Below are 12841 nucleotides of genomic sequence, written 5' to 3'. Positions count from 1 at the left end.
TCAGAGCTTCCTGCCCCCCTCCAGGCAAGGTATTTTTAAGTTGAAAGTATCATCGACAACTTCGAGGTGGAAATAAGTTCACCATAAGACGCTCTACCGGACTGCCAAAATAATACACATTTCACATGAGTGCCTATATACGCTTTCGCCAATGTTATACGCAAGTCTCACTTTGTTATGAACTATAAAACATTTCAGATGCACATCAGCTACCTTTCCATTTCTCGGCATCGACTTTCGGCGCCGACGAAGTGTACAATTTCACTAAATACCCTGTTATCATGATGGAATCAGTAACAGGAAGCTTGCTAGGATCAGCCTAAGAATAACCATATTCCTTCATCTTTACGCAATCTATCGCTTTCAATGGAGGAGAAATAGATAAAATAATAGCCCTGAAGTCACAATGAACAACTCCGATACGTCTGCACTTCAATAAATGAATCATAACCACGGCGCGCCGTCGCTTGTATTCAAGTACGCAACCTCTGCTATAGCCCTGCCGCCGTGCCTCCTCGTATTGAATAATGACGTCACTTTTCTACCAGCCAATCATCGGGCGTTTTCGCTTCTCACTTGCATTTGAAATTTCTCGTGAACTTTGATGCATAAAATATCGCAAACCACGTCATAAAATAATTTTTTAAAACTTTCACCGAGGTATGCAAACATATATTTTTATATAATTTTGGGGCTATTGATTATATCTGAAATATATGCAAGTTCCCTATTGTGCCTCGAATCCAACCTTACATTGACGACTTATCATTTTCTCACCATTCAGCCGGCCCCTCAAAAAATATCGTGTATACTAAAAAAGGAAAAACATCATAGCATATATAATCAGTCCATCGACTTTAGCATATAATAAATCCATTAGATAGCTATTGTTATAACTCTCTGCAAAATGTACTATCGTTTTCAAAAGTATGTAAACACCCCAGAGTCCCACTTAACAGATGGGTCCAGGTCGGTGAAAACTTGTGAGGTTGGCACATAAAGCGACCTGTATGTTCGTTTGCCACCCAAAGCAGACTAGGAGGGAGGTGGACGCGACCTAGCCACCGAAGCTGGAGTCGAACTCCAGGAGCATGAGGCCAATGAGAATTAAGATTAGCGGGTGGAATGTACAGGGGCGCCGACTTATAAAAAATATTGGGGGGGCCCATATCGGAGGTTTTTCCCCGGGAAGAGGTTAAATTCAAAGCGTGTTGCAGCGCCGAAAAGCTGTCATCATTCAAACCACCTGATTCAGTTAACCTGCTTAACCTTATAATTATTTGTTTTAACATATTGTTGAATTTATTTTAAAAGGTAACTATCGTCAAACATGGGAAAAAAAATTACCAATATATTTTTGTGATTTCACAAAGCATAATATAACTTAATTATTTTCTTGAATTATTGAGGGGGCCCCGCCCCCCCAAACGAATCTTTGAGGGGGCTCGGGCCCCCTCAGGCCCCATGGAGTCGGCGCCACTGGGAATGTACTAAGGTAACCTACGTCCACACTGACTTTGGGCCGTCGGAGTGTTTTCTTTCGGGCTCCGTTGCGAGGTTTTTCCTATTTAAAGATTCATATTTATACTCACCGTTTATCTCTTACTAACACATCGCTCCGTGCCCGAGTAGTTCTATACTGTGCGCGGTAGTTGCGGTGAAGTTTTGGGTGTGTTCGAGTCCTAAATCATAATACCTTTTTCACTTTTTAAAGATCTCCTGAACATCAACATTATCTATGCTGATGACTCAAGAAAAAGTTAGTACTGAATTTCTTTAACGATTGAAAAACTGTAAAAACAAAAAAAATCCAAAACGCGTGCTCAAGCGAAAGCATTTAATACAATGTAACAGGCACTTTCAATATATTCGCCCACCTAGGGCATAAGCGTGGAAAAGAATCGACCGAAAGTCAGTCCACAAAACACGACATCAGGTTCACACGCACTCATTACACTTATCTAATACACTTAACTATTAATCCACTTGGTACATGAGCGCGAATATATGAATGATGAAGAGTTGTAAGTATTATCGCAGCTGTGATGTAGCTACTCCTACTCTTTTGCTTCGCGAAGGCTCGGGTACTATACTCGATCGATTATGTAACATACAATCTAACTTACCTACAACTCTTCATCATTCACATATTCGCGCTTTTCTCCCATTTATTTTTTTCGTTCTGCATTCCTTAGAACTTCCACCTTTTAGAAAACTGCCTTTACGGTGGCCTTTTGAAATAGAAACGCACTTTGTTCCAAATGATTGTGGCTCCTACATTCCAGGGCTAGCCATGAATTTATTTGCGCGCATACCCCTACTGTTCGTACCAAAATTAAAAATGAACCTGAGAAAAAACAAGAAAAGTAATGCTGTAAAAAGTAACACCAAAATCAAGTAAATATATTAAAGTGTATGGTTTTTATAAGCGTTCAAACTGGAGTCTCTACACTTTTGGTACGGAGAGAAAGAAGTTCGCCCCAGCATTATTTCCATCGTTTCATAACCGCTAACATTTCCCACCATATGGAAGTATTTTCGCTCTCATCAATCAAGACACTTTTAAAAGAATCACGGGGCTTTTGAATCAAAAGGGCAATGGCATCTGAAGGATTGTGTCACACAGTTTGAGAAAAGAATATTTCATAAAATGACAGTTGAGAGATACCGAAAAGGAAAACAATATCATTTCAGGTAAGTATTTCCCACTAACACTAACACCTGTTCGTATTTGAATAAATTGAATCAGTGGCGTAGCCAGGAGTTTTATCCGGGGGGTGGGGGTGGAAATCCAAAAACAGAGGGGTCCGGAGGATAATTTTTCAAGAACAGGGTACCTAGTGACGGGTTTTTACTAATTTTAACACTTTTCATTATGGAAAAAATTAATTTGTCAAAGAAATATTATTTAAATTCATGATTTTTCATTAATATATATTTTACTATTTAATTTGTCTAGTTTTATTTATTAAACAAAAGGGCAATCCTTTTAAATAAGGGTATAATAATATATCACTTGCGACTTTCCCCTGCTCCATGGTTAATTTATTTTTTTATGTCTCAATATTTCGGGGGAGGGGGGGTCCGGCCCACCTGAATCCACCTCTCTACGCCACTGAATTTAATACTTACTAACCCATCATCCGGCAAGGAGTGGAGCTTAATTTAAAAAACTCTGTAACCGCTTCAAAACATTGAACAACAACATTGAACATTACGAAACATGCTTCAAAATCAGTATCCGGCGTAAAAGGATGGAGGATGCGAATGGTTTTTACCACTCAGGGAACATGATAATCTTTAAAAAGCATTCTTTTTCCATCCGTCCTATCCTACATTGAACTGAATTCAACCCAAAACAATGGAATTTAGCATAGGGCGAAAGGCCGTACTACCGATACAACAGCGGGCCATAAGACAGGGGGCATATCTGGCGCCGCAACAATACTTTCGTTCACCCTGGCAACCAGTAAAACGTAGCCGTACGGTGACATTATATCAATTGGATTTTCCAAGCGATAGAGAGCGGATGCGATAGCATATTGTGGTGTTATAAACGAAGTTTAAACGCACTGGTTACAGTATAAAACAGTTACAGTGAATAATACATCAATCACTTGAGTAGCAGAGGAAGAAAATAGACATCTCGCAGGGGTTTGCAGTGAGCTACAGCCGGCGGAGTTTCGACTTCGACCAGCAGAGTTAAAAAATAACTCCTGCAAATAACAGATTGCAGAAATTTCCTGCAATAGAATCTCAGAATCGATTCCACTCTGTGGATTTGGAGTTGATAAGAAAAAGAGGAGATCTCGCCATCTATATTTTCCGCTACGTACATCATGGAACGGTTATTAAAGAGAGTTGAAACGAGTTTCTCTGGAAGTGTGCTGGGCAACAGCCTGGAGGAGAGGCTGGATTATGAATATACTGCCCACCTGGAGCACAGAAACGAGGGATTTGGTCGCGAAACTACAAAATACAAAGCAAAAGGTGATTTGATAAAGGCAAAAGGCAGACGTGAGGAAACAAATCACACTGATACTCGTATTGAGGTGGTAAGTTCTCAGCTTTCCCCACCAAAAAATCCTGGCACTTCATATCATTCTTTCGTGCCAGCTAAACGGAAGGCAGACAGCTGGGATGAAGAAAACGGCTACAAAAATGGGAACCTCAACGCCAAACGCTTCCATGGAGAAGGAGATGATGTATTTCCTGTCAACGTCGTAAATGAACGCTTTTATTTCGGCAATTATCTAGTTCTTCCATCAGAGAGAAAAGGAATCAAAAGGAAAAATGAAATTGATGGTGATTGTCTTCCTTTTCATGGGAACGATATCGTTATTGATGCACACCACTTCTTACCAAACCAAGTTCATGATTTTGATAATTCCGAAATGCTGCCTAAGAAGAAAAAATTGTGCATTAACACACAAATGGGATGCAATGACACTTTCGGCCGTGGTGAAGGTGATTTATCAAAACCAATGTATATCCCAGTAGAACGTGCTGATGCCCACAATAATTTATTTACGTTGGCTGAAGACGAGACAAAGGAAATAGATAGTGCAATGGACTGCGATAGCCCTCACCTTGACACCGAAGGTGACGCTATGAATGGACCGCGCAATGGAATGGACCGCGAGAATCATATCGATGGTGATGTTAAAAACGAAAAACACTTTCCCTCAAAACAACCTAGTGCATTCCGGCATCCTTATGAGCCAGCTGAGCAGATGGAATTTTGTACCAATGGAATGGACGCGATAAATGCTCGCTTCCAAGATGAATATGACTTTGGGTATTTATGCCAACGTGAGCCCACAGAAGAATGGGAAGAACGGGAAGGTGCGATGCCTGGTGACAGGTTTGCAGCTGATCCAGCAGCACCGATCTATCTGCGATCCGCTATTTACCAAAGACATTCATCCGAAAATGTAAGTACACAATTCAAATTGAATTAGAATATTTTTGTCGAGGGTAGAGGATTTCCTTTCTCTGAGGAACATACGAAATATGAACAATGGCGATCATCGATTTCTGTGCGTGAGACCAGCTTTGAAAAGACGAAAACCTAGATTCCGCGGTAGATCTGATAGGGTGTTTATGACGATAGTGTTTTTTCATGTTGTTTCGTTCGATTGGAATTAGCATTTAAGTGAGTAACCACGAAGGAGGAGTAATGTTGATATTTCAATCAATATCGTAGATGAAGTAAGATGCAGGTATGAGAATAATTCATAGCAAAGTGCACAAAAGTTGAAAAAAGAGATGAACTGCTAAAATCCTTGATGGAGAAATAATTCAAACAAGTTCACACGCTCCCTTTAGCGACTTAATCGCACAACAAATTATTAGTCTTAATGATATAATATTGCAATACTGTCGAATATATACGGGAGAGAATAGCCACTGATTGGACAAAGTTAATGTGTTGTTAGAAGCTTCGAAATCCTCAAACTTTTCTTCATCTCTACGACCCCCCCTAGTGCAGGGAAGACGACTGCACCATAACTCCCCTTCTCCCTATCCTGGATCCGCCACTACTAGCGATAACTCCCCTTTATATATGATTCTCCTGTAAACGAATACATGAACAAGAAAATACAATGAAGTCACCAACTCGTGGAAACTGGGTGACAAATTTCATGTTTTCCTATATTGAACTTAAAGGAGAAAAAGTACGCGGGAAGGATGTTTTTGGTCGAAGCAAAGTTCCTATAAATTTCTTTCAATGAGTTGCGACTTTCTGTGTGAACGACACCATTTAAAATTTGTTTCCCTCTGTACATTTGAGATCAGCTAAACATTATCCATAACAATATGTTTTCTTTATTTCACAGACGAATAGCATGGATTACGGCAATACATTGGAAGGTGGAGAAAGAAGACATCATTCCCACACCATTGTCGTTCATCCATGGTGGAATGAGACCAGCACCAACGCAGAACTGGATATCTGGGAGGATTTGTAGCTATTAAAACTCAGCTGCGAGGAAGACAGCGGAGAGGTACATCAGATATGTCTTCCCATGTCTTCTCCTAGAGTACGAATTGAAAATGCCTGAGAAGAAGAGGAACTCCTTGATAAGGGCATGCAACGAAGGGCTGATTAACTATTTTTGTGTCACAATAGGTATTCAAGTTCCAAATTATATTACTTTGGTCCTTGCAAAATTGAAATTGTTAGTTGTCACGCATCTGTTCATACAATGACATGAAAAATTGTGTTAGAGCAGTAGATCATTCACGATGAACTGTACTAGGTTAAATAATTTCAATCGAACGCTTTCGTTTTGGAGATTTTTCTATTCGGGCGTCAATGTTATTTTTCCCTGCATGGCCAAATTGTTCTACATGTCACGATGAATGTCACCAAAGGCATCGTCACAATATCACTCTGGCATGCCAAAACCAAATTTTGTTTCTTTTAATCTACCTCGCGATGCATTAAAATTTGATGACGTGGTTGGCTATCTAATTGCATTGCATTTTAATTTTTTTACCCTTATCCTCCCATTGATCTCCACTGATTATATATTCCACCGAATTTCATAATTTGCATAGCATTCAGTATGCGTTATTTTTTTTTTATCAACAACCAGTGGCGGTTTGCCCATGAGGACTCTCGGACGTCGCCCCTCCCAAATATTTGAAAAAGTAAAAAAAATAAATATCCATTAATTTATAATTATACATCTAATTAGTCAAAGTGTTTTTTCAGTCACATACATCGAAAGTGTTGGAAAAACACGAAAAGAAATAGCGCGAGAAGTTCGTATTTGTAGCCGTGGGGCGCTGGCCAGAACGTCCCAATCCATCCCCATGCAGTTATATGGAGAGTGGTAGTGGTGGGGGCTGCTGGTGCTATGACGCGTCTAACCTTGTGTCTTATGGAAGTCTTGGGACGTCGTCCGAGAATGCGCAGAGCGACGTGTGAGTTGACATCGCTGCGCAGGCCGGCGGGCGTATAATCTGGCGTCTACTTGGTGCTGCCCTTAGACCATATAAGAACTAGACCCGCCATTCTCTCAGCCATGGTTGGATTGGTGAACTTACAATTAATGAACAGTGGCATTTTTCGGCATTGGCAGCGACGAAAACATATTGTGGCAGTAAAATGAAGACAAAGCCCTTCTTCCGACTAAACTTCCGCAGATTTTTTTCTTATCTCGTTAGCGATCTAGCATCATTCGGAACATCGTTATAAAAACATGAAATCTTGCACAAAAGTTGTAAACGGGGGGAATTTTGGAGAGGAAAAGGGTCATGGTGTAAAGAATTTGCCGGTCGTCCACGAAGTAACGCGGCAACGCCTTCGCATATAAATTTTTAAACGGTCAATTATGCGATGCACATTGAACTGCGCGCTAGTGCTACTAAAAAGGGATGTCAACAAATCAGCATTCATATGATTTAGGTAAGTAATTTAGTTATTTCATAAATGCATATTTTTTTACTTAGCAGACAGCTCTCGTGTTATTCATATTTTGCGATGGTGGAAAAAGGTCTAGCGCCGGCTTTGCAGGTGACACCTACGATTTAAGTACGCTACGGAAAATTCTGGGAATAAATAATACCTATTAACATATTTATAATTAGAAAGAAAGAGAGGATTGGATTAAAATAATTTTAAAAATAAATTTACTTTATAACAATCAATTATATTTAATATATTGAATAACTTATTAAATATTTTCATGTAATGTTGTACGTATGTACTTACAGAGTTTTCAATTAATTTTTTAAAAACAATTTACGACATAATTTAATTTTTTATATTCTTGTCACAATACGTAAGAAAAGAGGATTCGGATTCAAAGATCATCTAAGAAGTTAATCTCATTTTATTAAAAAATCCAGAAGCTCTGTCAAATGTGTGAAATGTAACTGACAATCTTCTATTTTTCACGGCAGTATGATATTTCGAAGCACTTGGAGACGCAAGAGCATAAAATATATTTAAATACTGCTCTATCTTCCTCCAAAATACAGAAATTTTAAGTAAAAACAATTTATGAAAACGAAGAAAAGAAACTAGCATTAGCAGAAGGATGTATTTCCATTCTTTTTTTTATAGTCATTCCTTCAGATCTAAGGTCTGTACATCACAAGTTATCAAATCGGTTTTGCAGCGCACATGATACATAAGGCCGTTCAAACAGCTGCTGTTTTGTTGCCCGCAGATGTGGAAAATATTGTCATTAAAATATATTTCTATTTCTACATTACACTGTGCGTCTTCAAATGCTGAAAGAATTTTGTGTAACTGCGGAAGTCGCATGTATAAGAAAATACTTGGTTACTGTAAAACGCGCTAGTTACCTCTTTCGTCAGCTGTAGATAGAATTTTTAAATTATACCACACCATGAATTCCTACTTTCTATATCAGGCTTAATGTCCTAGAATAGGGTAGTTTCCTTCATCAAAGAAAACGAAAGGCATTGATTGCAATTCGTTACCCACCATTAGTGTATTCATAATATAAAAATTATTTCGTTTTAGAAATACTGGTTTAGACGAATGGCAATGGTCCATTTTTATCCTCATTTGAAAAGGGCCAGATTGGCGCCCATGCGATGCCACTCCACGTGACGTCACAGGGACCTAGTTTCTATACGAGAAGATAGGAGTTATACATCGCCTGAGGTTACCAATGCATGCATGAGGCGCAGAGCTCAGGGAAACATGTCTTAATAATCACTTATTAAAACTGGCTAAGGTCGGAAAGTTTTTCTCGTTTGATAAGGTATTAATAATCCTTATTTAAGCCAAGCGCTACCAGCCAGCAGGGTACTCAGCTACCCGCCAGCAGCCTGCGTCGTATCAGCGCTAAGCCTGGCCTCAAGGTCACCTCACAGGGCGGCAGCTGGAACCAGAAATACGTCGTACGGAGAGATTTCCCGGCATTCATACTTACGCGTCGCGTTTTCGCGCGCTTGAAAATTTTCGCTTTTCATTTAATCGCGCAAAATAGATATCGTCATTTAAAAATCTAAAAGCATGAAATACGTACTCCAGGAATAATAATCTTTCGATTTAGGCAATAAAAAAATAATAGGAAACCACCCTATTGTAGAAGAGAGTTTTGAAAAAGAATCCTCAAATTTAGCTAGTTTAAAAACAAACTATCACCTTTTTTAAAATGCTATTGAAGTTATTGAGGGAGATAACATTTTGGTAATCGAAGTAGCGAATGAAGTTTAAAATATCTGAATCAAAAGCGGTCATAAAGTCAAAGCGGTCAGAAAGTCAAAGCGGTCGACTAAAATCTCTATGACCTTTGACCCCCATTATGATTTTCGGTGGTCAAAATATATTGTTGTACGGACGAATGAACTGCGTAACCGACTCTGGGACCCTTCAAAACCTATGGTTTGACAAGTTGGTTGTCATGATGGCCAGACATTTAACTCTATGACCTTAGACCCCCATTGAGACCTCGGTGGTCAACAAATCAACAATACGGATCTATTAACTGAGAAATCGACTTTGGCAACCTTGAAAACATATGGTTCGAAACCTGGGTCTCACGATGGCCGGACGTTTACCTCTACGGCCTTTGACCTCCGTATTAACCTTGGAGGTCAATTACTGAATAAGTATTTGGACAATACCAATGACTTGGGTGCCCTATAAAATCCATGGATCGACACCTTTGTTGGTATGTTATTCTTTTTGCCACCCTTATGACCTTGACGGTGACCTTACTGAGTCAACGGTTGAATTTTCGTAAATTAAAGTGTTTTTTTTCGGGTTTCTTGTGTCCAAAAACCCAAGAATTGACATTTTTGGTCAATGAAATTTAGACATTTTTCAATCTCGATTTTTTACATTAAAACCCCATAAGGCAAATTAAAATTTTTGGTTTGGACCCAGATTGTGAGGTCAAAAGGTCAAAATTGTAAAAATTTTCCTTAAACTCAACAAAACTTAGGACCTTTCCCCATAAGTGTGCCAATTTTTATGAATATTGCGCGATGCAAAGTTACTAAAATTACGGGTCAAAAATGACACACGACCGTTGGGACAGTCTTAATATTCATTTTCTAGGAATGTCTCCGTTAGGTTAATCTACTAGTAATAAGGAATATTTCAAAAATAATTTTGCCTTTTTATGGACCCCTCCATTCACCCTTTGTGAAATATCGTAGGATTTTGCTCCACGCCTTCTTTTTAATCTCACGTAGGATTTTTAAAAATGCGTATTTTCAGTGTAAATACGTTAATCTAGGCTTCATTGTACTGGGCTTATAAATAAAACGATTTGTTTAATTATTTTTATTGAATATTACCGAGATCGCAATAAACTGGTTTTTGCGGAAAAAATTACGTGATACTTGCCAGGACCCCTTCTTTTTACCTAGAGGGGGTGAAAAGGTATGGTCTAGGGGGAGGAAAGCCATGGTCTAGAGGGAGAAGCCATGTTCTAGGAGGGGGGGGGGCAAGCCAAGTTGCGACATTTTAGCATGGAAAAGATGAATGAAACCAACATTATAAGAGCGCTTTATTAGTTTATGAGTATATTTCATTGAAAAAATAGTTTTATTTCAGTTGCTTAACTTATACTAATACATATCATTTTTCGTTGGTTTGAAGAAAATTTGTTGAATACTTTCGTTTCAATTCAGTACTGATTTTGCTTAAAGACTTTTGCGATTTTTGCTTCTAGGGGGACAGCTGCTCCCCCTGCCCTTCGCTGGGTACGCCCATGTTTACATATGACATTCTTAATCAATTTATTTAATACGATCGCTTCTCCCTTTATCTTGATTTATTTAGCTTTTTACGCACAGTCAAGGCTACAAAATGCCTTGGTTCATCGTAAAAATATATTTATTAAGAGTACAATCATTTTACGTGCCCAATATCGTCGCTTTTCAGCGACTTTACAGCGGATGAGCGTTAAAATATCTCAAGCGCGCATACGGAATATCGTCTGCGGTCCCAACCGTGACGTCACGCTCCCTCATCCCACTCACTTCCAAGCCGTGCGATGTTGGCCACAGCGTTCCGCCCGAATGGCAGGTCTACTTACTTAAATGGTCTAAGTTCCTCTCCTTCCGGCATGCATGCGCTTGAACTGCGCCTTCACTACTCACTTGTTTAAAATCGATCTCTCGTTGTTCCTCATTTGTTTGCCTCATATTTTGCGGGGACTTTGAATCCCTAGAAGTTTAGAATAGAAGCTGTTATTTCTTGCACCTATTAGTTGCATTACATTATTTTCTCATTCGTCCAGGGGCGGCCTGGCCAGGTATTCTGGTCGGAAATCACCGAGGGCGCCGAGCTTAGAGGGCCTCTGACAACTACCGCGTCGCGACGCGTCCATGGTGAAGCAAATTATATGAAAAATGTAATAAAAATTTAACGACTCAGATAGCTTGAAATAGAGTTTTTTGCTATTATAAAATTCGACGTCTCCATTAGTTGCTTTCTTTACAATATTCTCAGTTTAAAAATGTCATTTGAAAAATTAATAAGATAAATAAGGTGTCAGAAGATGAAGATGCTTTTTTTGAATTGGGCTATTTTAGAGTTCTTTTTTTTAGATTTCAGTGCAGTATCAAGGGACAAATTCAATAAATAGATAATTGAATGATAATGCATCATAATATTTCATAATCTTTATAATCACTCTTTAAATAGTATTTTTTTGATCGAAATTGTTATTTTTGAGGGGAGGGTGCGGTTAACGTAAACAAAAACCACCTCGATTAAAAACAACAGTATATTTTCGCGGAGTAATGTTACAGTAGACGCCGGTTGGCGTGGCCACAATTGCGTGCGCTCAGTAGCGTGGTTAACATCGGACTCCTCGACCGTCAGGGATGGGACAGCGATGTCGCCGGAGGGTCGATGGCAGCCGGCGTTGTTGAGCTGGCTGGCTGTGGTCCAGTTGTACCACCGTCGTCGTGACGTCCGTCCTCTGCTACCAAGGTGTAAGAGGGTTTCAGGCGGTCTATGGATATCGCCTTCTCTTTGCTCTTCATGTCAACCACGAAGTACTTGGCGTCGCGGCGGACGACGCGGAAGGGGCCCTCATACGGCGGTTGCAGGGGGGGTCGTGTGGCGTCCGTTCTAACGAACACATGAGAGGCCTCTCTCCGTGATGCGATGCGGGGACGGGTTGGATCCGTCGGAAGTGCCGGCGCAGCTTCGCGACGAACAACTCGTCCTCGTTCTCCGGTTTGGAAGGAGCGTAGAACTCTCCCGGAAGGCGAAGAGGTTCTCCGTAGAGAAGCTCTGCCGGTGATGCGCCGATGTCGGCTTTCCAAGCCGCCCGAATGCCGAGAAGCACAGCGGGTAAGGTGTCGTACCAGCTGTCGGACTCGTGGCACATAATAGCAGCCTTTAACTGCCGGTGGAATCGTTCCACCATTCCATTGGCAGCGGGATGGTACGCAGTGGTACGGAGATGGCGGGCGCCGGTGAGCACGAAAAGCCGGTGAAAGAGAGCAGACTCGAACTGCCGGCCTTGATCCGTGGTGACTCTCAACGGGGTGCCGAAACGTGAGATCCAGCCGCGAAAGAACTCGCGTGCGACCGTATCTGCCGTTGCGTCAGATGTCGAAATGGCTTCAGCCCATCGCGAGTAGCGATCGACGCAAGTTAAACAGTAGCGGTAGCCATTGGACACTGGCAGGGGGCCCACTATGTCGATGTGGACATGGTCAAAGCGTTGGGAAGGGGGAACAAAACTGCCTGTTGGGGACACTGTGTGGCGGTGCACTTTGGAGCGTTGGCAGGGGATGCACGCTCGCGCCCAGGTGCGGCAGTCCTTCCGCATCGACGGCCACACGAACCTTTCGGACACAAGTTTTGTGGAAGCCTTAATTCCGG

General features: G+C 40.7%; 1 protein-coding gene across 1 annotated transcript; it reads left to right on the top strand.

Moving 5' to 3' along the window:
• The first annotated feature begins 4028 nt into the window (after positions 1 to 4028).
• On the top strand, positions 4029 to 6435 carry LOC124163463. The gene is made up of 2 exons (XM_046540385.1): positions 4029 to 4934; positions 5841 to 6435. Exons 1-2 carry the CDS (start codon positions 4395 to 4397, stop codon positions 5970 to 5972), a joined length of 672 nt encoding a protein of 223 aa, XP_046396341.1. The 5' UTR covers positions 4029 to 4394; the 3' UTR covers positions 5973 to 6435.
• Positions 6436 to 12841: the final 6406 nt, after the last annotated feature.

This window comes from Ischnura elegans, chromosome 8, assembly GCF_921293095.1.
Source record: "Ischnura elegans chromosome 8, ioIscEleg1.1, whole genome shotgun sequence".
Classification (NCBI taxonomy): Eukaryota; Metazoa; Arthropoda; class Insecta; order Odonata; family Coenagrionidae; genus Ischnura; species Ischnura elegans.
The sequence above is the reverse complement of the archived record's forward strand: the minus strand, read 5'-3'. Positions and strand labels throughout refer to the sequence as shown.